At 48.1% G+C, this 22,863-nt stretch overlaps 1 protein-coding gene across 11 annotated transcripts in view; it reads left to right on the top strand.

Annotated features, from left to right (window-relative positions):
* The window catches only part of PIK3R1 (phosphoinositide-3-kinase regulatory subunit 1), a 574,745-nt gene extending 553,831 nt beyond the window's left edge, over window positions 1–20,914 (top strand). For 9 of the 11 annotated variants that reach the window (XM_072750075.1, XM_072750074.1, XM_072750073.1 and 6 more), the window contains 12 exons: window positions 3,025–3,156; window positions 3,978–4,179; window positions 4,390–4,469; window positions 15,346–15,448; window positions 16,127–16,225; window positions 16,318–16,498; window positions 16,703–16,828; window positions 17,535–17,677; window positions 17,871–18,047; window positions 18,145–18,213; window positions 18,791–18,961; window positions 19,511–20,914. In XM_072750075.1, the coding sequence (XP_072606176.1) occupies window positions 3,025–3,156; window positions 3,978–4,179; window positions 4,390–4,469; window positions 15,346–15,448; window positions 16,127–16,225; window positions 16,318–16,498; window positions 16,703–16,828; window positions 17,535–17,677; window positions 17,871–18,047; window positions 18,145–18,213; window positions 18,791–18,961; window positions 19,511–19,700 (1,673 nt within the window). In that variant the 3' untranslated portion in view covers window positions 19,701–20,914. Of the gene's footprint in view, window positions 1–3,024; window positions 3,157–3,977; window positions 4,180–4,389; window positions 4,470–11,873; window positions 12,016–13,580; window positions 13,922–15,345; window positions 15,449–16,126; window positions 16,226–16,317; window positions 16,499–16,702; window positions 16,829–17,534; window positions 17,678–17,870; window positions 18,048–18,144; window positions 18,214–18,790; window positions 18,962–19,510 lie in introns of those variants that run through there. The other 2 variants (XM_072750077.1, XM_026019768.2) reach the window with 2 other exon arrangements.
* Window positions 20,915–22,863: the final 1,949 nt, after the last annotated feature.

Raw genomic sequence — 22,863 nt, 5'->3', positions numbered from 1 at the left:
TGCTGATGGCAAAGCTGGGACTTGCATCCAAATTGGTCTCATTCCAAAAGTCCTTATTCTTTTTTTTTTTCCATTGTATTGACCTAAAGTGAATTATTCTTTTGTCGTTCTCATTTGAATTTTCTTCTGATTTATTTTATTTTATTTTATTTTATTTTATTTTATTTTATTTTATTTATTTTATTTATTTTTTATTTTAATTTTTGTTGGTGGCTCTTACCCAGAAGCAGGCATTTTCTTTAAAAGTTCTCATTACAAGAAAGAGAAATTCTGTAGCTCTGGTGGTAGGGGTCAGCTGGACTGACTGGTGATTGTAACATGACCAAAGACCAGATCGTGTTGTTAGGGTCATATATAGGGTTATAGGTCAGCTCTACCTCATTTTTAAGAGGCTTTTCTAAGAGCACACCTGTCCTCTACTCACTAGATGCCAGTAGCTTGGTTCCTAAACTGTAACAGTCAGAAATGTCCCCAGACATGGAGAGTGGGGGTGGGGCGGGGCACTAGACTTGAAAACCTCCACTGAGAACTTAGGTAGAGGTCAGCCGGGAGGCACCCCCTGCCTTTGGGAGGACGGGCGGGGGCTGGAGGGCTTGCTGGTCTCACCGTCTTGAGCTCGCTCAGAGTGTAAACTCCTCCCCCTGGGACCGAAAGGCGGTGCAGGCCTCTCCCAGCTAACCTAAGGCCTCAGGTAACAGACGTCCTTGGCTCTTGGAGGAGCTCACTAGGGAGGCTGTAACGCAGAAGAGGGCGCGTCCAGAACAAGTCAGGAACTCCAAGGAGCTTCAGAAGTTACCTTGGGAGAACTAAAAACCAGTGTGCCGTGTCGCCAACGCTCGTGGATTTGTCGCGAAGGGGGCTTATCCCAAGACTTGAAATAAGATGATTTTCTTCAAAGGCGTGAAGCTCTTTGCCTCACGCCCCTTGAGAAGGGCTGGGGCGAGTCCCATCCCCTGAGGACCCTGACAGCTCAGTCCGCGAGCATTAGGCCGGCGGCCTGGCGCGGGGCCCGAGGGAGCCGCCCGGGCCCTGCCCCCCCCCCCCCCCCCCCCCGCTAGTGGAGCGAGCCAGCCCGGCGCCGGCGCGGAGGGGGCAGCGGGGGACGGCCTGCGGAACGTCGGGCATCTTCATGTTTTTTACCATCACCAGGCGGTCCTCTCACCGTCCTTACGATGGAAAAAAATTAGGTAATATTCCTTGGGCAGCGCGACCTAGTGAGTGAAGCCTCCAGGGCCTGAAGGGCCCGGGCTGGGGGCCGTGGCACGTGCCTTGGCGGCGCCCACAGCTCGGCTGCGCAGGCGCAGTGGGCCGGGGGCGGCGTCACTTCTGACGGGGCCTCTGGGCCCGGACCTGCCCCCGCCGGGCAGCATCCCACGTGTGGCGTCTGCGGTTGCCGCTCGCGCGCTCCCCCCCCCCCCCCCCCCCCCCACTCTGCTCAGTTTAATCATTCCTTTCCCCCAGCTCATCAATGCACGTGCTCTCCCACACGCACTCACCTCAGCTTTCCTGGGGGCCTGGGCTCCCTCACGCGGCCCCCCCGCCGGGGTCCCTCACACGACAGCGCCCGGGGTCCCTCCTCAAGGCCCCCGGTGCCCCAGAGGCCTCCCCCGCCATGGGGCTCCCGCGGCCCTTCCGGCCCCAGCACCTCTTTCTGGGGCCACTGGGCTTTCTCCTACCCGGGCGCGGAGGGCGCGGAGAGCACGGCTCGGGTTGGTGCCGCCCCGAGGCGAGACTGTCCGACCTCTTTTCCCGCTGGAGGCTTTCCTGGACAGATGGGCTCATCCTGTCATTTTTTCCCCCAAAGATCTTTATGTATTTATTTGACACCGAAAGTGGAAGCGCAAGCAGGGGAACGGCCGCTGAGGGAGAGGGAGAAGCAGGCTCCCCGAGCGCACCCAGGCCCTGAGACCATGACCTGAGCCGGAGGCAGACACAACCACTGAGCCCCGGCACCCCTTGTCCCCCCTTCTGGGCTCGTTCATTGCCACAGATGAGATGAGCTGTATCCTCATCAGAAGACCCTGTCAGCTTTGGGGGCCTAAACGTTCTAAGAATGTTAAAAATATTCTTCTGGCTATTTCTGAGATGGAAGGGTAAATCCCACGTATCTTACGTTTGTTCCTTCACTCTGTTGAGCTAAATACCATGAACTCTGAGGTGCAGCATTTAGCAACGCAGAACTTAGGCAATCTCTGGATTTGTGGCCCCTGCATTCCTGTTGGGGTTTTCCGGAAGCTTTACTGATTAGCCATCCCTGGACAGAGGCCTTCGCAGGGCACACCCACCCTCCAGAAGGCCTGGAAATCCTGGGGGGCCACTGTAGGTTGCCAGGGCTGCCATGACCACATGCCACAGCCTGGGCGGCTTCGAACACAAACCTGTCTTCTCACTGTCCTTGAGCCTGGACGTCCCGGATCACGGCAGCTTGATTTCCTGCGAGGCCTCTCTCCTTGGCTCACGATGGCCACCCTCTCACCGCATCCTCGCGAGGCATTCCCTCCGTGCTTCTGTTCCTGGGGTCCCTGCGTGCATCCATGTTTCCTCTTCTTACGAGGACACCAGCCAAGTTGGATCAGAGCCCGACCCTAAAGGCCTCATTTTAACCGAACCACCTGTATCAAGGCCCTTTCCTCGAAATACGTTTATCTTCGGACACCATGGGAGTTAGGGCCTCACCCTATGACTTGCAGGGGGACACAGTGCAGCTCCTAACGGGGCAAATTTTTTGTTTTTATTGTTGCCCCCACAGTCTGGGAACGTGCCTCTGGCATCATGGGCAGGAGCCATCACATCACGCTCAATGCTCAGCACTTGAGGGACAGACTTCCACAAAGAAGAATTGTTCTATTTGCAGTGCCAGGAACAACCGCTGTGAGAAGCACTGCTGATAAATACTCGAGAGTTTTATAGCTGTCCTTGCACTGCTGCCTTTCGTGTGTCACATTTAAGTCAGATGTTCAGAAAAATTGGCCCAACCGATACGTACGACATCTGAAATGCCTTTTTTAAATGTTTCTGTCGCAGATGCCGCCTCCACGGACTTGGAGATGATCGATGTGCAAGTCTTGGGAGACGCTTTCAAACGCTATCTTATGGACTTACCGAATCCTGTCATTCCAGTAGCCGTTTACAATGAGATGATTTATTTAGCCCAAGGTTTGTCTTCTGTTCTGAGAACCTCAAAGAGCATGTATTGGGATGCGGGGGTGCGTGTAAACTCTAGTAAATCCTGCATAGGAAGAGTCACGTTCTAGGAGATCTTAGTGGGAACGGGCCCCCTCCTGGCACCCTCCCTCCCCAGTAGCGCCGGTTCGCCCCCTTACCAGGGCATCCGGAACAAGACCCAGGTCCTCGTTGGCCGAGGAGGACTGTCCACAGGTTGAGATGGCTAATTGTTGACCTTTTATCAGCATTAACAGAGTTCACTACGTCACTGAAGGCCACCGTGTTCCAAGTGCCATCTTTGGATTCAGGGGAACCAGGGACCCAGACCCATGGGCTGGGGTGGTTCTCCTCATTTTCCTCGAGTGGCCATTACAAGATGTGTTGAGGGAAGAGGACTCTTAGGCTTAGGAGCTTATTGCTCAGTTAAATGCTTTGGGGACAGGAAACTGTGGTTCCTAACCTTCAAAGTTAGAACGAGTGATGCTTATCTGATGCTCCTCCAAATCAGCCAATCACACTCGAAGCTGCTCAATAGAGGGCAGATCTCAGCCAGCACACCCTGATCCTCTTGTGGTTTTTTTTTTAACACCCAAGAGTTTCTTGCATTTCCATTTGACTTGAGATTTCTCCTTGCTCACAACGCCTTTTCTAATGAGAAGAGCAAATGTACTGTCCATTGCATCTGATGACTTGATTTAAAAGGGCTCGTTCTGCAGCTAGAAGAACAGAAATGTTCTGGGTGTTTGGTCACTGACATCTAGGAACAATCTCATCTTCCTTTTTTCTTTTCTTTTTTTTTAAAAACTCTGTAGAAGTGCAAAGCTCTGAAGAATATATCCAGTTGTTGAAGAAGCTCATTAGGGCACCTAACATACCTCATCAGTATTGGCTTACGCTTCAGTATTTGCTCAAACATTTCTTCAAGCTCTCGCAAACCTCCAGCAAGAATCTTCTGAGTGCAAGAGTACTCTCTGAACTCTTCAGCCCTCTGCTTTTCCGATTCCCAGCAGCCAGGTAAGGTAAAAGGAGAGGAGCATTGCATTTCTGGGTGATGGGGGTGGTCCAAACCTGATGGGTCATTAAACTTATTCTAAGGACACTCGCTCACAGATGCATGTACACCTTTATGCCCGACAGACACACTGACTTGAGTGTGTATAAGTGAATGTGAGTTTGTTGTTTAGGAGAAAGGTTTCTAATAAAACTCTTCTCTCCTTTCTGTAGCTCTGAGAATACTGAACACCTCATAAAAGTTATAGAAATCTTAATCTCAACGGAGTGGAATGAACGACAGCCTGCACCAGGTAATGCCTTCTGAACTGTTAAAATTCTCGTGGTTCTTTTTTTTTCCTTTAGAATGGTAGCTTTAGACCTTCTCTGGAGTAACATGAGTTTCTTCTTAGACTCGAGATCCATAAGGTGTTGCCTTGCAATTTACAGAAAAGAGGGGCTGAGCGGTAGTATATACGGTCAACAGCACCTGCGTTTCAGTATCCGTGGGTTTTAGGTGATCTTAGTTTTAGGTGAGAGTTGTTGGGAGACCTCGCCCTGTCCCTCAGTTTTGATGCTTCCAGTTGTTGCATGAATTATGGAGCTCATTTTAGTTGTTGACGTTCTTGTTTTTCTTTCTAATACTTATAAAGTAGGGGATTTATAATTACTATATAATCTGAAGTATTTTGGAATGTGTTTTTTGGAAACAGGTATGCTGAGAAATGTCTTTCAAAATAAACATTTTCAATAATGCAAGCAGTATGAGACCGGGGTGTTCGCTGCAGCAAGTTGGAGCAGGCAAGACACTTCTTTGAAAGCAGCTTGGCATTCAATTAGCCATTTAACAAAGCAGGAAATGTAGACCATGTTAGCAGTGGGTTTAATTTAAACTGACATATTTTTTCTTCTACTGTGGAAAGTCTCAACAAACCCCACTCTGCTGTATACTTGTTAAAAGTTAGCCACCAGAAGCTGGTCATTGAGAAGAATGATCAGGGCCCAGTAAGTGAAGTTCAAGTTTCAGGACCAGTAGAGAATGTGACTTGTGGTCTTAATTTATGCCTAGAATTAAAGTAAAACATCATGAATTCACTCTTTATTATAGGTAACTCATGCAAACTACCCAGCTTCTCCCTGTATAAATGGGCATGGGGACCCACGAATGTGCGTGCGGCCACGGGGAATTAAGTCATGCCTTTGTAGGTGCCTCACAGCCTGGCGTGGGGGTTTGCAGCCTGATGGGGCAGACTGAGAGGGACGGGCCTTGGGCTTAGAACCCACCCGTGTGCACAGCAGGATGGGATAGGTATTTGGAAGGGCTCCTGCGGCCAGGCCCAGAATATGGTATCTGGAGGTAAGAGAGGCTGCAGAAACAGTACGTGAGGGCACATGTGGTATGTTCCAGATGTTCCAGGTCCCAGCCAGCAGCATGTGCATGTTCAGGGGGGCTACTCTGAACTGTAGGAGAATGGCAGCAGACACATCTGTCACCAGTGGCCTAGGGCTTTAGTCCAGGGGCGCCCAAAAGGTTTCATCTCATGCGACTCCTCGTTAATGGATTTGGGGACTCTGTGTTGGGGTTCAGAGGCTGCCTTTGGGCTCAATAGGAGAGATTCAGTGGTAGGTCACAAGTACCCTGTGCTGAGGGGACAGGGGGCGGGTGTGAAACATGACAGCTTTCGTGACTGCCCCTCTCCCTCAGCCCAGCCCAAACACCTGGATGGGGAAAGAGGCTGAGTAACAACAAAACAGGACCCTGGGCCAGAGGGCGGAGCCCTGCCTTCCACTTCCTTGTGGTGCGTGCGGTCTGTCTCAGGGACCGGGGACAGCTGAGACCTGCTTGCAGTGAAGCGCTGAGGGTGGTCCTGGTCTCCTCAGAGCCCCCACCCTTCAGGAGATGGGGACACATGGAAGCTTAAAAGCCAGCCTGAGTTTGGTAGATACCCACCGGTGGGAATCCGTGTTGGAGTTTAATCAGTCTGACTGGTGAAAACTGGTTAAACGTCCTCATCAGTTTCACTCTAATTCCACCAAAAAAACAAAACAAAACTTTTATTTATTTATTTATTTATTTATTTATTTATTTATTTATTTATTTATTTATTTGAATTTATCCATTTTCGCTATGGACACTTAAGACTGCCTGCTAGGTCACAGACCCTGCTGCATTCCTCTGCCAAGAAACCGGTGTGCCAGTTTCCAAGGTGGGTTAGTCCCCCATTGGCCGGGGTGAGTGGTAAACAACGCACTGAATGTTTACTGCTCCCCGTTTATGCAGCCTCTTCAGGAAAATTGCATCTGAGTAATCTCGAAACCCCAGGTTGAGCCATTTTTCCCTTTGTGCGGCATCTCTTAGCTATTCTGAAGAATGTATAGGCTCTTTGGGAGCCAAGAGATACTTCAGGGTATGTCTGACTTGTGGGAACGGATGGAGGCCCTTGTCCTGAACACCTTTGTATTCAGGAACAGATTCACACAAGTGATCGGCAGGACACGCCCTTGGGTAGAGAGATGATTCCTTAGGCCTGGTAGGAATCTGACATCTTCCTAGACTCCTCCATCATTGCCCAGCATGTGCTGTTCCCAGAGCATCTCCAGTGGACGCTCACCCATCCTTCATTGGCAGCAACTTTTTGTCGTGAATAGAAACGAGTACTTGCATGATTTGGGGGAAAGAGAGGGAAGCAAGGCTATTACAGGATAGACGGACATCTTTGGTAGCTTTTAACCTGCTAGAACTATGAAATGATAGGCAAAACTGACGATGTTTGAGGCGATGTGTCCATGCATTTATGTGAGACCATTAGCACACAGAATCTTAAGTATTAGGTGGTAGGAGGGTGTCTAACTATGAAGAGAATTGTAGAGATGTGGTGGGTGACACGGAGGATGATTGAGTAGATGGAAAAGGCTCGGAGGGAAAAAAATGGGACTTGAAATGGGCTTTGAGGAATTGGTACAGTTTGAAGAGGGAGAGAGGAAACTATTTCACTTCAAGGAGTTCCAAAGGCTTAGTAAGAACACATTGCAGAGTACAAAAAGGATGGCTTGCTACACTAGATGTTAAGGAGTAAATGTTTTAAATGAAGAGTATCATAAAAGGCATCATTTTTGAGTTGAAAGCTTTGTCCCGCTCTTCCTTTGCTCCTAAGGAGACAGAAGCGCCCCCAGAAGTTGAGAGCATCCCCTGGTGCTGACCAAGCAGTGTGAGCCAGAACCGGGTCACCTGTGCTGCAGCTGCTGCGTGGGGTTTGGGGGGGAACCTTCATGAGCAGTGGGGCTGCATGTCATGTCTGTTCCAAAGTCCTCTGAAGTTTCCACATGCGGTGAAGAACCCCAGGGCAGTTTTTACAGAATCACCCCACAGAGTCTCCAGTCGATCTAGGTTTGGATCAGCTCTTGCTACTTATTTATTTCCTGAGTTCCTAGCAAGTAACTCAGCCTTTCCAAACTGTGTTCTAATCTGGGAAATAGAAATAATGCCTCTCCCCGGGATGGGTGTGAGATTTGAAGGAGGTGATAAGTACTGCACCTCAGGACCCACAGCCCATATCTACTATCTCTCAACTCTGGGTTTTGACCCACCTTCCAGAGGTGGCCCCCTTCTGCAGCTCCCAGCACCTCGCTGCCGTCGGGCCCTTCTCGCCCCTGAGCCCATGCTGCCAGCCAGCCAGCCCAGCTGGGCCTCTAGGCGCCTGCGCGGGTTTCCCTGCTAATCTGCAAAAGACACACTCACTGAGCAGGTGCTGCTCCGTGGGTGCATTGCCTGGAGGGAGCAAGGTTCCTTACTGAGTATCATGCCCTTTCCCCTGTGTGTGGCCTGGTGGGTGGAGGCACCCGGGTTTCAGTAGCAGCTCCCCCGGCCACGTGCTTCTGTGCAGTGCACAGAATGCTCAACCACACAGAGCAGCGCATAGCAGTGCCGTTGACTTCATCTCACAGGTAGGTCGTGTCCCTGCCCGAGGTAACAGTGATCATGCCATTCAGTAGGTTTATGCCCTTAAGTAAGACCTGGTTCTCTTAAACTTAGCTTATTCTTTAGTTTTTCCTGTTATTTTCTGCTCAGCTACGTTGTTCCTCAAGGACACAGGCTGCTTCTCCCATTGAGCTCCTCCTAGCAGTGAGCGAAAGCAAAAGATAACAATCATCCAAATGAATTTTTGAAATTTCTTTGACAAACTAACCAACTTTCAAAGAACTTTGGCACACCCACTCATTTAAAGCATCCAGCAACCCATGAAGCAAGCATCTCCCCTCTGTGGAGGGAAACTAACGTTTGAAAGGTTAAACAGAGTCCCGAGGTTCTCAGAACTTGGACAGGTCTGCTGTTCCCTTTGTTACAGAAAGTCTTAAAAATACCGAAAGCTGAACAGCAGGTTTTCTTGAATCATTAGGTGTTCTGTTTACCCTACTGATACTCAGGTAGCTAAAGCAGATTTCTATAGGGCAGCTAAGGTAAAAACAGGACCATTTAACACAGGCTGGCTCTGAATGAAACCCATTCTAAGTGTATTTACATATTTCAGATTTCATGGATATATTCAGAAATATTAATGCAGCATAATTGAAGTCTAATATTGCACCCTCAAGCCCAGAGTGGAAAATAAATGACTCTTTCTCCCTCCTGCCCTTCTACACCTGTCAGAGTTAATGTTTAACCACTGGCGCATTGCAAAACATTCATCCTGAAGAGCCCGATTCATAAATCTTGTTTTAAATGCTCTGGGCTTGGTTTTCAACCAGGACTAAAGCAAGCACTAAGGTAGAGGGAAATGACTTTCAAAGAGTTTTACTTTTCTCTGATTTATTTTTTATTGGGTTTAAAATGTGGTCTGACATTAGAGGGTTGTTTCAAAGGTGAGAAATGAAACCTTGAAAAAATGCATATATTTAGATGGATAAGAATAAACAAAGAGGCAGGCCATACTGGGTTATAAAGAAAAATAGGAAGTTTTATTGGTGCTCTGATAAAGAAATGTATTTCAGGCTGCATATATATTGATGGGGTATCGGTCAGCTTTTGTTCTTACGGTGCAGCCTTCACCTCTCCAAGGAGGACAGTGTCTGAGAGGGAAGGCAGCGCTTCATTCTGCTAAGCAACGGTCACACCTTTTCACATAGTTTGTAGAATGTATCCTATGGAAATCTAGGTTTACTTATAAATTCAAGTGAACCCTTTCCTTCGTGCAGTGTCAGAGCACTGGATGTAGACTAAAGAATTTGCATCATACTGAAAGGCCCTCTGTCCTAATTTGTCTTAAGTTAAAATTATGAAGGGGGGCATTCATTTAACCCTTGAAGATTTTGGTTCTTTATTTTTTTTTCTTTTCACTGCAGTTTTTTTTTTTTTTTTTTTTTTTTAAAGAAACTGTGTGCGATGAAAGCTGGTTGGGGAACACTCACTATCTGAAGTCGATTTGCACAGTGTGAGAGTGTTAGTCTGTACCTTTCGAACATATTTGCACAATTTAAGGATATTCTCTGCCTTGATCACACCTCCTGAGGAACAGAATGTGGCTTGTTTTCACCCCTGATATTGAGCTTTACAGAACTTTGAGGAAAGGACACGTAGTAAGAAGTACCGTTTGGAAGAATCCAGAGGTGAAGTTAGTTTTCAAGTATGTGTTAAGTTCCCCAGTGTGGCTGAGTGTTTGGGTCTCAGATACATGCTGAAATTAAAAGACAGCGGTTTTTTTTTCTTTTTTTTTGAAAAGCATTTCCTACATGGGCGTGACATCTGTGCTTTTGATGTATTAGTTATTTGAAATGAATCCTAGGTTTTAATTTGTGTGACATTTTGGGCATAGGGGGAAAAGGCATGAGCCACGCAGGATGTTGAGCATTTTCTCCCAAGGAGAAGGTACTGATTCTGTTCTACCAGCAGAGGGCTCCCTTTTTAAGCTAATGAAGAAGCGTGGCTGCTTGCCCATCACTTCAAAGCCTAAAACTGAATGCGCAAAGGACTCCGCTCACACTTTCCGTGATATTCTAGAACCTCTATGGTAGAGGAACATACATATTGTGAAAACCTTGCAGCAGAGTTTTCTAATCTGTTTTAAGACTTGCTTTCTCTAAGTTGAGGTTGTACTGCTTTCCAGTGGACGGTTTTGCTTCTGAGATGGAAAACACACTAGAAAATGGGATCATCTTGGAAGGTTTGGACATGAAACATCATGTAAGTTCAGACAGGTGTGCTTTAGAGACAGATGCTTCCTTGGTTTCTGGCTTTAGAAAGTTTTTAAAAGTAGGGCTGGAATCTACAACTGAGGGTGCAAGGGTGTTTTCAGAACGGACTGAACATCTCTGTGATCAGCAGGCAGGAGCTGGAAGATTCACCTAGAGACTCTTCCTTTCCGTCAGGAAGTAGGTTTTACGTGCTCTTTCGGTGGCACCAAAGGAAAGTTTGTAAGTCCACTTTCATTGTGAGGTCGGTGCAGGTAACCCTCAAGCTGGGCCTGCCCGCGTGCGGTTGATGTTAACACCTAGCTCTTCCTTGAGCTCTGCATGGGACCATGGGTCACCCTCCTAGGCAGAGTCCGAGGGTAAATAAGATAGAACCATGTTCCTTTATGGGCATTAGAAGGTAGTTTAAAAAAAAAATACAAGTAAGCTAAAAATAGCAAACAGAAGAAGTTTTGTTTTAGGTGTGAAATTTTTACATGTGGCCTAAGAGTAATTAACTTCGGTTTCACTTGTTAATGTTAACTTTCTCTGGCAGAAGGAAGTGAAGACCTGGGCCAGTGGTTGGAGAAAAAGGGAGTTTAGGACCAGACACCTGAAGGCTGGTGGTGGTGGTTCTTGCCTTGATCTCTTACAAACCACTGCACATCAGGACTGTGTGTGTGTGTGTGTGTGTGTAGCCCGAGGGATTTGCTTGAAGTGCTCTTTAGATTACTTTCTGGTTTTAGCGTGAGCGATTCTGTGATTTTACATTGTGATGGTTCTGGGGACATTTGGAAAGCTGTCCATCTTAGGCTGATGGGAGTGAACATTGGCGTAGCTCAAACTTTGGTCCGGTGCCTGGCAAGTTTCTCAGGGGGCAGAGGTGCCCTGGGAAGGCCTCCCGTCCTTCTGGGCGCTCTCCTTTGCGCCGGGCAGCAGTCACGTGGGCGCCGGGCAGTGACACCTTTTCATTATCAAGACAGCCCTGTGGCCAATTAAATGTGAGTTGCCGTCGGGCCCATACAGGCGGTTGCAGCGGCTGCAGCGTGGGCTCCTGCCGCGCCTTCCCGGGATCCCCCCCCCCCCCCCGCCCCGCCCCGGGGCCGCGCGCCCCCGGGGGCAGTCCCGGGCCACCTGCGGGGCTGCGTGTGTGAGCGCGTGGGAGGCGCGGAGTTCTGGGCCGTTCGGGGAGGTTCAGGCCTTTACAAGCAGGGCTTTGATTCTATTTTTGCTGAACTAGCTCCGCCGCTTCCTGTGTCTGGCCGCGCAGCGCCTGCTCCTCGGGGCCGCGGCCGGGTAGGGAGCGCGTGTCAGGGCCCCTCCGTTAGGGCCACTTGTTAGCCCTTGACAACTTTGACTTTGCCTCGGGCTCCCCCCCCCCCCCCCCCCCCGAAATCCCGAGCTCAGCAAATATTTGAACCTGCCCGGGTTAATGATGAAGCCGTGATCGTTATCTGCGAGCCGCGCGCCGGCCCCTCTCCCTCCGCCGCGCAGCGTCCCTGCAGCGAGCGCGGTCCCGGTCCCGGGGTCCCCAGCCCGCCCCGCCCCGCCCCGGGTCCCAGCCCGCGCCCCCGCCGCCCCCGCCGCCCACGGAGCGCCCCGAGCCGGCCTGGGGAGCGAGGGAGCTGCGGGGGGAGCTGGGCTGCTGCCGGCGCCGCCCCGCCGCGGGAACTGCAGACATGCACAACCTGCAAAGTAAGTTGCCCGGAGCCCCCCTCCGTGCACGCGCGGCCGACCTCGCGGGGGTGCGAGGGGGTGCGTGAGCCGGAGTCCCATCAGGTGCCGCCTGCGGAGGGCAGATAAGAGCCCAGCGGGGACACTCCCCTCCCCGCGGGGTTCGGCGGGGGGCGGCCACGGTACGGGGCAGGGGCGCGCTGGCAGAGTGCTCGGCGTGGACCGTGGTGCCGGGCCAGGCGGGGGAGACGTGGAAAATCACCTGTCTCCCCGCGCTCCTCCCGGCGGCGTGCCCCGGGGTCCAGCGGCGGACCGCGCTGTGCCGGGGCCCCAAAGGCAGGGGGTGACCCTCTGGGCTGCGAGCCTGCCCATGGCTGCTTTGCGGGGGACGAGGACACATTTGCGTTCAGCAGGAAAAAAAAAATTTTTTTCCGAACCTTCCTGAGGACAGATCCTACCACCCCTTGGAGCTTTTTTTTTTTTTTTTGTGCCTGTCATTTTGAGTTTAGGAATAGCAAAGTGTCCCCGGGAGCGGGCTGCAGGGGTTGGGTTGAGCCTGCCTTCCTCATTAATGGGGAAGATGAATTGGACCAGGCGGGACACAAGTGAACGGAGCTCGGAGAATGCCTTGCTCTGCTCCACTCTTTTCCATGATTTATACGGTAGGTGGGAAGAGCCCGTTGACAATGGGAAGTGTACATTAGGCTCTAGTGGGGGTGACAGGATTATATGCAGAAGAGCTTTAAGGAACTAAAATTAACACATTTATAGGGGAATTGATTTCTTTACTTTACATATTTGCCAACCGGGATTAGCAGTCCCCAGAGTGAGGCATTTGAGATGGAGGGAGAGAAAAAAAAAACTCAGAGTGATTACATCACTCCCCCCCCCCCCCCCCCCTTCAAGCAGCATTAAGCCCATCTTCAGACTTCTGGTGCTGCCGGTGAGAAAGAGTTTGCAAACATCATTGCTTCCTCTACCCTCCATTCTGAGGTACGGCCTCTTTCTCTCTGGAAGTTATAACTTATACCTTGACTGGACTTTGAATTAGGCAGTAACATTAAATTTCTGCAGATAATATACACATCTTCATTCCTGTTAAGATTTTCCATCGTTAGCCCTTAAGGTCTAGTTTTTACCATGTTTGGTAGAAGGAGATTTTTCTTTCAATTGTGCTTTCTCCTGTGGTATGTTTGTAACAGTGTTTAAGTTCTGGGTTGTCAGTGCATTCTGTAGGAAAGAAATTAAATATCCAGAGTTCTTGATCCCTTCTGCCTTTAATACATACAGGAGGTACTTAAGGACTGGAAAACAGACCTTAAATATACCATTTCCATGCATTTGTAAGATTTTTTAAACCGAGGCACGATCAGGCTCTCTGTAAACCCAGATGCACTGGGGGAGAGGGGAGAAAAAAAAAAAAAAAAGCTACGTGCTGCAGCATATCAGCTTTTGTCAACCTGCCAACAGCGGAGCGTACCATGCTGCAAGGAGTAATAAAAAAGGAATTAGAAAACTCACTGGTGGAGGAGAATAGTCAAATTAAACACCTTTTTGAAACGATGTGCATGTATACATTGCCATTCTAGTAAATGTGGGTTCTCGGTGAGGTTGGGATTGTGTTAGGGCTGGATGTCGAAGAGAAATGATGAAGCAGGAGTGGTCTGGTGACATTTTTCTGACTTGATTGGCTGGGGTGTGTGATGTAATAGGTTACAGTGCAGCCCCTTATAGGTTTTAAAATGAATTCCAAGACACCATTACAAAGAAAGCCGGACTCTTTTCTTATAACTGAGCTCAGCCAAGGAAACTCTCGCACAAATGTACAACACTGTTTGGAATATGGAAGACCTGGATTTAGAATATGCTAAGACAGATATAAATTGTGGCACAGACTTGATGTTTTATATAGAAATGGATCCACCAGGTAATACTGCAGTATTCTTTTAGAAAGCTAGTTAATTTTGTCGCTTTTTTTTTTTTTTTGACAACTACTGTAACTGATCCTCTTTCGATTTCTCTTTATTAACTTGTTCTAATTTAACAAAAATTAGCTTGATCAGAGCTTGGACATTACATGCTTTGCCTGTGGAAGCAAGCAGGTCAGGCTGTGTGTGGGGAATGCTTTTTCTTACTTGAACAGATAGGAATTGGATTCGAGTTTTTCACCAGTGTCTTTTGTTAATCGAGGTCCTTTGCTATTTGTGGGTTATAGTGTTGTGTGTCGTTCATACTGTTCCTGTAATTAAAATGATGCGTCCTTTGTGCTGCTTTTCTCTTGTGACAGTGGAGGAGGACAGTGTGGTACTTTGCAGTGATAACACTTGGTACTTGAGGGAACATGTAAAACCTAGCAGTGATTGCAACTCCAGTCCTAGGTGACCTAAGACTGTTCTAAATCAAACGCCGAGACTTTGCCTGCTCTTGTATTAAGATACCGGAATGGGAAAAGGAGTTGGCTTCCCATTATGCAGTCTCCCCCTTTATAAAATATTCTGATAGACTCCTGAGAGGATTTTTTTGCATGAAATACTAATCGTCCTTTAAAACTTGTGACTCAGAATTCGGTTACAAACCCTAGCCTTATTTTGCTTCCTCAGTTGTAGTCCAGCACTAGCCCTGCTCCCAATTAAGAAATTCAGAAACACTGCAGTCTTTTATTTGTCACCAATTGGTACAGGAATACTGATTTGACATTGAGGAAGAGGGATAGGGTTTTTCTTCACTCTTGGCATAGAGAGAACAATTTATCCAAAAGAATATTAACGTGAATACTTAAAGAGATTTGGGTCACAGATGAGTTTCTTAAAGTGGCTTTTGGCAGGATAGTGCCTGAAATACTAAGATTAGAGAAACCCAATTCCTCCTCTTAAAACATATTGCTTGTAGATGAGTTTTATTACAGCAACAGCATTTGTGGAGGACAGAAACCAAATTTGTCTTTTATAATTAAATAAGAGGAGGAAATTAAAGCCAACCCATGTGGTTTTTCCTGCTCATATGTTCACGGTTTCCTATTTTAGATGGATTTGATCAGGCCTGAAACTTTAATATAACTAGAGCCTAGAAGTAGGAAATGCCGGGACTCTGGATTCACTCTGAAATTCATTCACATGGCCAACCCAGTGTAGTTGTGAATCTGTAAGCTGTTCTCTCCCTTCTCCACTTTCCTTTCTTTTTGATCCATCCTCTGTGAAAGATGTCTTTATTTGTTTAACAAAACGGTCCTGTTTCATAGACGTGTGAATTATTGCTCTATTTCACAGTATTCTCAAGAAACTTAAATTAGACCTAAGTATTCGACTGTAGCTGGTATTTGCAAACAACTTTTTCTTTCTCTTTCATCTGCAGCATTGCCTCCTAAACCACCGAAACCCACCACTGTAGCCAACAACGGTATGAATAACAATATGTCCTTACAAGATGCTGAATGGTACTGGGGAGATATCTCAAGGTAAGGCTACAAACACTCTTTAAGTTTTCGCTCGAGAGAGAATTCTAGTTTTAGAGCAAGAAATGCACCAGCATGCTAAGTTCCATTTTTAGGATAGCCTCCAACATAAGCATGAAGCATAGTTGGTTGTCTTCCAGGGAAGACCAAAGAGGTCCCAGAGCACTGGGGGGACTGTGGGTGCTGGCTGCCACAGGAAATTAAATCCTCGACAAGTTGTGTTATTTGCAGAAAATGTCAGGGAAGCCCCCAGGGTGATGTGGCACTGTCTAAAGGTGGGGCCCAAAGTCACTTTCTATTAGGGAGAACTTGTTAGGGTTAATGTTCTTGTCTGAGACACATCTTAAAAGGGCATCTTTATTGGTAGCTTTTTTTGAAGGGGGAGTAAGGAGTCCTTTCAGGGATCGGATCACGTCTTGTTGTGCTCATTTGTCAGTGTGTTTGGTTAAAAAATAAATGAAAACTTTGTCCCACAGATAGACCATTACTGAAACGGGTAGTTTTTAGGTTTGTCTTTCTGTAATGAGGTGAAATTTGTAACATTTCTATATCAACAATACATGTGATCTGTCGGGGTGGGGGCTTGGGGGGGCGATAGAGGAGCTCTGTGTCCTTTGTGTTTAGTTTGCTGTGAAGCTAAATGAAGAATCCTCAAGGTGAGCTTTGTTTTTTTCATTTCAGGGAAGAAGTGAATGAAAAACTTCGAGATACAGCCGATGGGACCTTTTTGGTACGAGACGCATCTACTAAAATGCATGGTGATTATACTCTTACACTAAGGTGAGTCAGGGAAGATTGAGGTGTGCAAGCAGACATTAAAACACATTTCTTTAGAGAAGACCGTAACGCCCTTATGTCTGTTGTATCCACAGGAAAGGAGGAAATAACAAATTAATCAAAATATTTCACCGAGATGGGAAATATGGCTTCTCTGACCCACTGACCTTCAACTCTGTGGTTGAACTAATAAACCACTACCGGAATGAGTCTCTAGCTCAGTATAACCCCAAACTGGACGTGAAATTACTCTATCCAGTATCCAAATACCAACAGGTAATCGAAACGAAATTCTCCTGTTACAGTATTTAGACAAGATACCTTCACAGCGTTGTGAAGCAGATGAATCCCATGTAATGAGACGTTAATGACTTTTTACCTGTGATCACAAAAGGATGGTTTGATAATGGCCAAAACATTGACTCAATATCTGATCGACTGATGAAATTCTCTCTCTCTTCCATTCTCTCATTCTTCCAGGATCAGGTTGTCAAAGAGGATAATATTGAAGCTGTAGGGAAAAAATTACACGAATATAACACTCAATTTCAAGAAAAAAGTCGGGAATACGATAGGTTATATGAAGATTATACCCGTACTTCCCAGGTGAGTTTTCTGCGAAAGTCACAGTTGACTCTCCAGACTCTTAGTTACTAGAATCTGAGATGTGTCCTTTCAGTTTCAAGAAAAAGGTCAAGTTGAGCTCCTGCTATTGGAAAAGAATCTGTATTTGTAAAACACTGTTGATTATTCATAGCATCTCTAGACCTTTTACATGACCCTTATAGGTTCCAGAATAATAAGTACTCATGATAATTGAAGAGGCTGCTGTGAGTGTCAAGTGGATTTGACATGATTCCTGAGTGCACTTTTTAGTTCAGAAAACTCGTCTAACCTCTGACATGGAGATGGGACCGTTAGGCCCTGTCATAAAGAAGTAGAGGCTCCCTTTAAGTGTTTTCCTAGAGGCTTAATCTTCTTGAGGCCGCGATGTATCTAGGACCACCAGAGGGAGTAGAAGGCAACGTGGATTCCCTAAAATTGCTGATAAAGGGGAATGGCTTTTAAAACAGTAAAAAGTATAGGGGATTGTCAGGCAGTCTTCTATCAGAGACTGGGAACATTCCCAAAGGAAATGTGAGCTTCTGTGATACTATTTTAATGGGTTTTATGAATTAGAGGCCTCGCTTGCTTACCAGAGGACTTCCATGCTAGATAGTAATAGCATCTGATGTCCCGACAGCATCTCACAGTAACACCTCATCTGTCCAGTGACAGGTATGACATTGTCTTATTAACCATTGTGTTGTAGGAAATTCAAATGAAGAGAACAGCTATTGAAGCATTTAATGAAACCATAAAAATATTTGAAGAGCAGTGCCAAAGCCAGGAACGGTACAGCAAAGAATACATAGAAAAATTTAAGCGTGAAGGCAACGAAAAAGAAATACAAAGGTTGGTGAACCGGGAGGGATGTCCTTGTGTGAAAGAGAATCAGAATCCTCTAGAACTGTGGAAAGGCAATCTTGCTCTCTGTGCTTCGATAAATAATTAAAAACAACAAAACAAAACCACAAGACAGCCCGAGGAAGCCTTCTATATACCTGAAGAGGCTGGTGGATAACCCATGCCTTTCTCTCGCCTACAGGATTATGCATAATTATGAAAAGTTAAAGTCCCGAATTAGTGAGATTGTGGACAGTAGAAGGCGCCTGGAGGAAGACCTGAAGAAGCAAGCAGCTGAGTACCGGGAGATCGACAAGCGCATGAACAGCATTAAGCCCGACCTCATTCAGCTGAGGAAGACGAGAGACCAGTACTTGATGTAAGTCCTGGAAGCTGAACCCCTCGTAGAGCCGCCGACGAACAGTTGCCAGAATTAAGGATAAATTAGGAATGAGTTTTCCTCCTCTGTTTTCCAGGTGGTTGACTCAGAAAGGTGTTCGGCAAAAGAAGTTGAATGAGTGGCTGGGCAACGAGAATACGGAAGAGTAAGTACTTACTGCAGGTGGGAGGGAGGCGGCCAAGGACTTTCCTCGTTTGAGGGAAAGGGAGCAATTGGACCAAGTTTGGAAGAGCCCCTATAAACTGTTTAAAAAAAAAAAGGCAGAGTTTAGGGAAGGAGGACGCAGCTCTGGTTTTTCCCGACGAGGCTGTCAAGGGACTCTGTGTCCTCCACGCAGGCCCTGAACATCTGAAAACTCCCAGTGTTTTGGGAACGATTAGGAGTGGGGAGAAGAAAGACAATTACAGTCAGTGTCACCCTGAAGCTCAAGTATGGGTTTTGTTTGGATTATTTGCACGTTGGCAGTGCTCTTGGTCCATTTCCTGATCAGAACTGGACAAACAGGACTGGTTGACACCTTCCTCTGGGCCCAGCTACTGCGTCGTAGTTCCTGCCTGGAAAAGAGCAGGAGGGTGACTTACTGGCGTTCTCTGCCCAGTGAGATCACAGGGCTGGCTGAGCTGGGGGAGAAGGGGGCAGGCCGGGGAAGCTGTGGGTGGGAGGAGGGTGGTGGGCCTGACGCCCCCAGCCTCACCCAGGCCCTCTCCCTCCCGCCTCTCTAGCCAATACTCGCTGGTGGAAGATGATGAGGACCTGCCTCACCACGACGAGAAGACCTGGAACGTGGGCAGTAGCAACAGGAACAAAGCCGAGAACCTTCTACGGGGGAAACGGGACGGCACCTTCCTGGTCCGGGAGAGCAGTAAACAGGGCTGCTATGCTTGCTCCGTGGTGTACGTATCTCCAGCCGCCGTGTGGTCAGCTCAGGGAGAGCAATGGCCCGGCCCTTGTGATGAGGGCCCCTGGGGCATAAGTAGTCCCCAGACTCGAAAGAGAAGTTTTGGATCACTGCTATCGCTTCAGAAAAGCGAGTGTCCTCTAGGAAGGAAAAGGTTCTAAAAATACACCACTTTCCCTGAGCTCCCTTCCACTTAGCAGAGCAATCATCCCAGACGCAGTCAGGACTTCTGGGCCCAGAGGACAGGAGAACAGAGGATAAATGCAAAGTTAAGGGCAGGCCAGCCTGAAAGACTCCTACGGATGCTTGGAGGAAGAGCGCAGCCCCCCAGCCCCGCCTGCCAGCACATACGTGCATGCGGTAGCCTGTCTCTCAAGGCCACCGTGTCCGATTCCTCCCATTTTAAAGATGCAAAGACAGTGGCTCGGTTAGGCTGGGTTCCGGGCGCCGGTGGCTCAGCCGCTAAGTGCCCCCCGGGGGTCCTGCCCTGGTGCAGGACCAGCTCACGAGGCATTTGTTCTCTCTTCCTCTCTCGCCCCCGCAGGGTGGATGGCGAGGTCAAGCATTGCGTCATCAACAAAACGGCCACTGGCTACGGCTTTGCCGAGCCCTATAACCTGTACAGCTCCCTGAAAGAACTGGTGCTCCATTACCAACACACCTCCCTGGTGCAGCACAACGACTCTCTCAACGTCACACTAGCCTACCCGGTATATGCACAGCAGAGGCGATGAAGCACTTGGCCTCGGATCCTTCTCCTGAAGTGCAGCCACCCTGAGGCCTCTGGAAAGCACAGGGCTCCTCTCCAGCCTGACCTGTAATTGAGCTGCGGAAACGAAGCCGTCTGCCTGCAGATGGGACTCGAGCTTCCGACGACCACAGAGTAGAGGGGGAGACACGCAGCCCAGCACCGTGCGGTGACCATAACGTTTCTACTCTGGAGTGCTTGTCCTTCCTTTAGTTTTTTTTTTTTAACCCCGGTTTTTTCGGGGGGGTTGGGGCAGGGGTTTAATTTAAGCCACAACAACCCACCACACAAAGAGAAAAAGAAATGCAAAAATCTCTGCGTGCAGGGACAAAGAGGCCTTTAACCATGGTGCTTGTTAATGCTTTCTGAAGCTTTACCAGCTCAAAGTTGGGACCTTGTAGACCAGAGGGTGGACGGGCTCCAGAGCCCCGGCCTGGGAGCGCTCGAGCCGGGCTGGTTGAGCCTGGGGGTTGCTGTGCACGGTGGACCCAGACACGTCGCACTGTGGATTATTTCATTTTCTAACAAATGAACGATATGTAGCAGAAAGGCGCTTTGGCTCACAAGAGACGTTTTGGGAGAACGTCGTAGGATCGCGTACGTTCAGAGGAGGAGAATCTGTTGTAGCGGAGTGCCAGAAAGTGTGGTGTTTAAAACTTTAAAAACAACCCCACCAACAGAAAAAAACAGAGCTTGGACAATAGGACTTTCATGACTTTCATTATATAAAATATGTACATAACAATGGATGACTGACTAACTATCAAATAGATGGATTTGTATCAATACCAAATAGCTTCTTTTTCGTTTTGCTGAAGGCTAAATTCACAGTGCTATGCAATTCTTGTCGTTATCTCAGTTTTAAATGTACCTTCAGAATAAGCTTCCCCCACCCCAGTTTTTGTTGCTTGAAAATACCGTGTCTCTGATTCTTTTGGTTGTTGTTATTCGTTTGTGATTCTTTCCCTTTTTTTTTTTAAATGTACAGGATGCCAGTAAAAAAAAAATGGCTTCAGAATTAAAACTATGAAATATTTTACAGTTTTTCTTGTACAAAGTACTTGGCGATTAGCCCAAGGTTAAAAAGTTCATAACAGATTTTTTTTTTTTTGGACTAAATGTTTTGTTGGGCAGTGCCTGATAAGCTTCAAAGCTGCTTTATTCAATAAAAAAAAGAGAAAGATATATAAATATGACAAAGTATCGCTGAGTTCAACAATGTTGTTTTAAGACTCAAAGTACGGTACCTGGTAATGTCTGTTTCATAAAGAATTGTGAACTTCTTGAATCTTGGGGGGGATGCAGCAAAGGGATGTACAGGCGGGTGGAGGGAGGGTGGCGGGATGGTAATGCACTTTCTCATGACTACAGAGAAGGGAGTAACTTCTAACTTCAGTCTTTTCCCACTTGGATCTGCTAGTTCTCCTACATCCCTGACAAGCACGGACCCGCTGCGGTGGCAGGTCAGATACTGTAGGTCTTAGGGAGACAAAGCCGGCCTCGCGGGGCCAGGGGTCCCCACCGTTGTTTGGAACGCTGATATCAAGGTAGAGCCGCTGCCTTGAGAACACGCGTCCCTAACGCTAGACGGCCCATCACAACCAATAAACGTTCGTTTCAGGAAGCGCACGATCTGAAAAACTATTTTCCTCTGCACGTTTTTCACGTGCCTGCCCTTTTCCATTCAACTGAGATCATGGAGCAAACACACACGGATCGTAGCTGCTGCTGCTGCTGGGCTGGGCTGTGGAGAGCTCGCTTGAGTCACGGCCGTTGGAGGAACCCTAACCGCCCCTGCAGGTCACCCGAGTCATTAACCGTACGTGCCCCCGCCGCTGTGGGGGAGAGGCAGGCCTCTTAGGGCCTCCCCTCCTGTGTGGGGCAGGAGGGAGCCGTCTCTCCCGGCTTAACATACCCCATGTGGTGCAAACTGCCCGTGAGGCGGGAGCAACTGAACAGCAGCGTGGACAGGCCTGAGCCTGGGAGGGGGCAGTGGGATCTTAGGACTGCAGCTCTCCTCCGCCAGGACTGACGCAGCCGCGGCTTTATCTCAGATACTGCGGGGAGGGCTGCTTTGTTTGGGTTTTCAATGTAGTTGCTCTTAAAAATTCCTCGGAAATAGCCTAGCAGCTGACTTAATCCACCGCAGAATGTATTTTTTTTTTCTTTACATTATGCTCCTCGTATCAAGCGCAAGAACCGGTCTTACAGCCAGACTGTCAGCCCTGAAGCCTGACTGTACTAATCTGTCTCCCTCTCATCTCCACACGGCCGAGGATTTCCCTGGTTGTGTAGTCCGTAAGTGTCAACTTTTGAAACCGTCCTTTCACTTCACATGGAAGCCCAGCGATGCTCTGATAGTAGCTTATGAACCAGCCTTACGCTGGTGGGAGGTTTTTTTGTTTTTGTTTTTTTTTGGTAGCCCATCCACACATGCTATTAACTCTGATTTTCATTGAGCATCTAAAGTATAAGATCTAAGATGCAATGTTTCATGCAAAGATAGTCTTATTAACGTTTTTTGGTTCGACACTCTTCCCCCAAGGTGGTGTGGTGTTCAGGCACCTGCCTTGTTTTTGCATTTTGCAAACGTAAAAATGCAAGTGGGTTTCTCTCAACAGCGAAGGCAGGGTGCTTCGTTCCCTTTTACACCGAGTGACCCCGAAGCTCTGATGTTAGGCCTCCGCCATGTGCCACTCTGAGTGCGGGTAGCATGCCCACCGCATTTGTCCTTCTAGGTGTTTGACCAGGAGGGGTCTTCGGGTTCAGTCAGTCATCTCCTAATAACACCAAGTGGCTGGTAAGTAAGAAGGGACACAGCAGAGGCACTCCTGATAACTGCTCTCATGCAGGCATCCATCCTCCCCACCCACGGTAGCATCCTCCACATAAAAGCCAGAAGGCAAGCGAGCTGCAGCAAGGCTCTGAGGGGGCTGTACCGTGGGAGCTCTGAGACCCGGTACTACACCCAAGAGAAAAATCCTAACCCCACGAGAAGGCAAAAAGCATGTTGTTTGCGACATCTGACCAGTTCGCGGCCCTTGAGCTATGTATATATGTATATGTGCATGGACTGTTTCCAGTACACCTTTCAGCCAAAACAGATCCACAGTCGTTGAGTTCAAGTACACAACCAGCACATGTCTAGT

This window comes from Vulpes vulpes, chromosome 2, assembly GCF_048418805.1.
Source record: "Vulpes vulpes isolate BD-2025 chromosome 2, VulVul3, whole genome shotgun sequence".
NCBI lineage: Eukaryota > Metazoa > Chordata > Mammalia > Carnivora > Canidae > Vulpes > Vulpes vulpes.
Note: the sequence above shows the minus strand (reverse complement) of the source record. Positions and strands in the feature narration are given on the sequence as shown.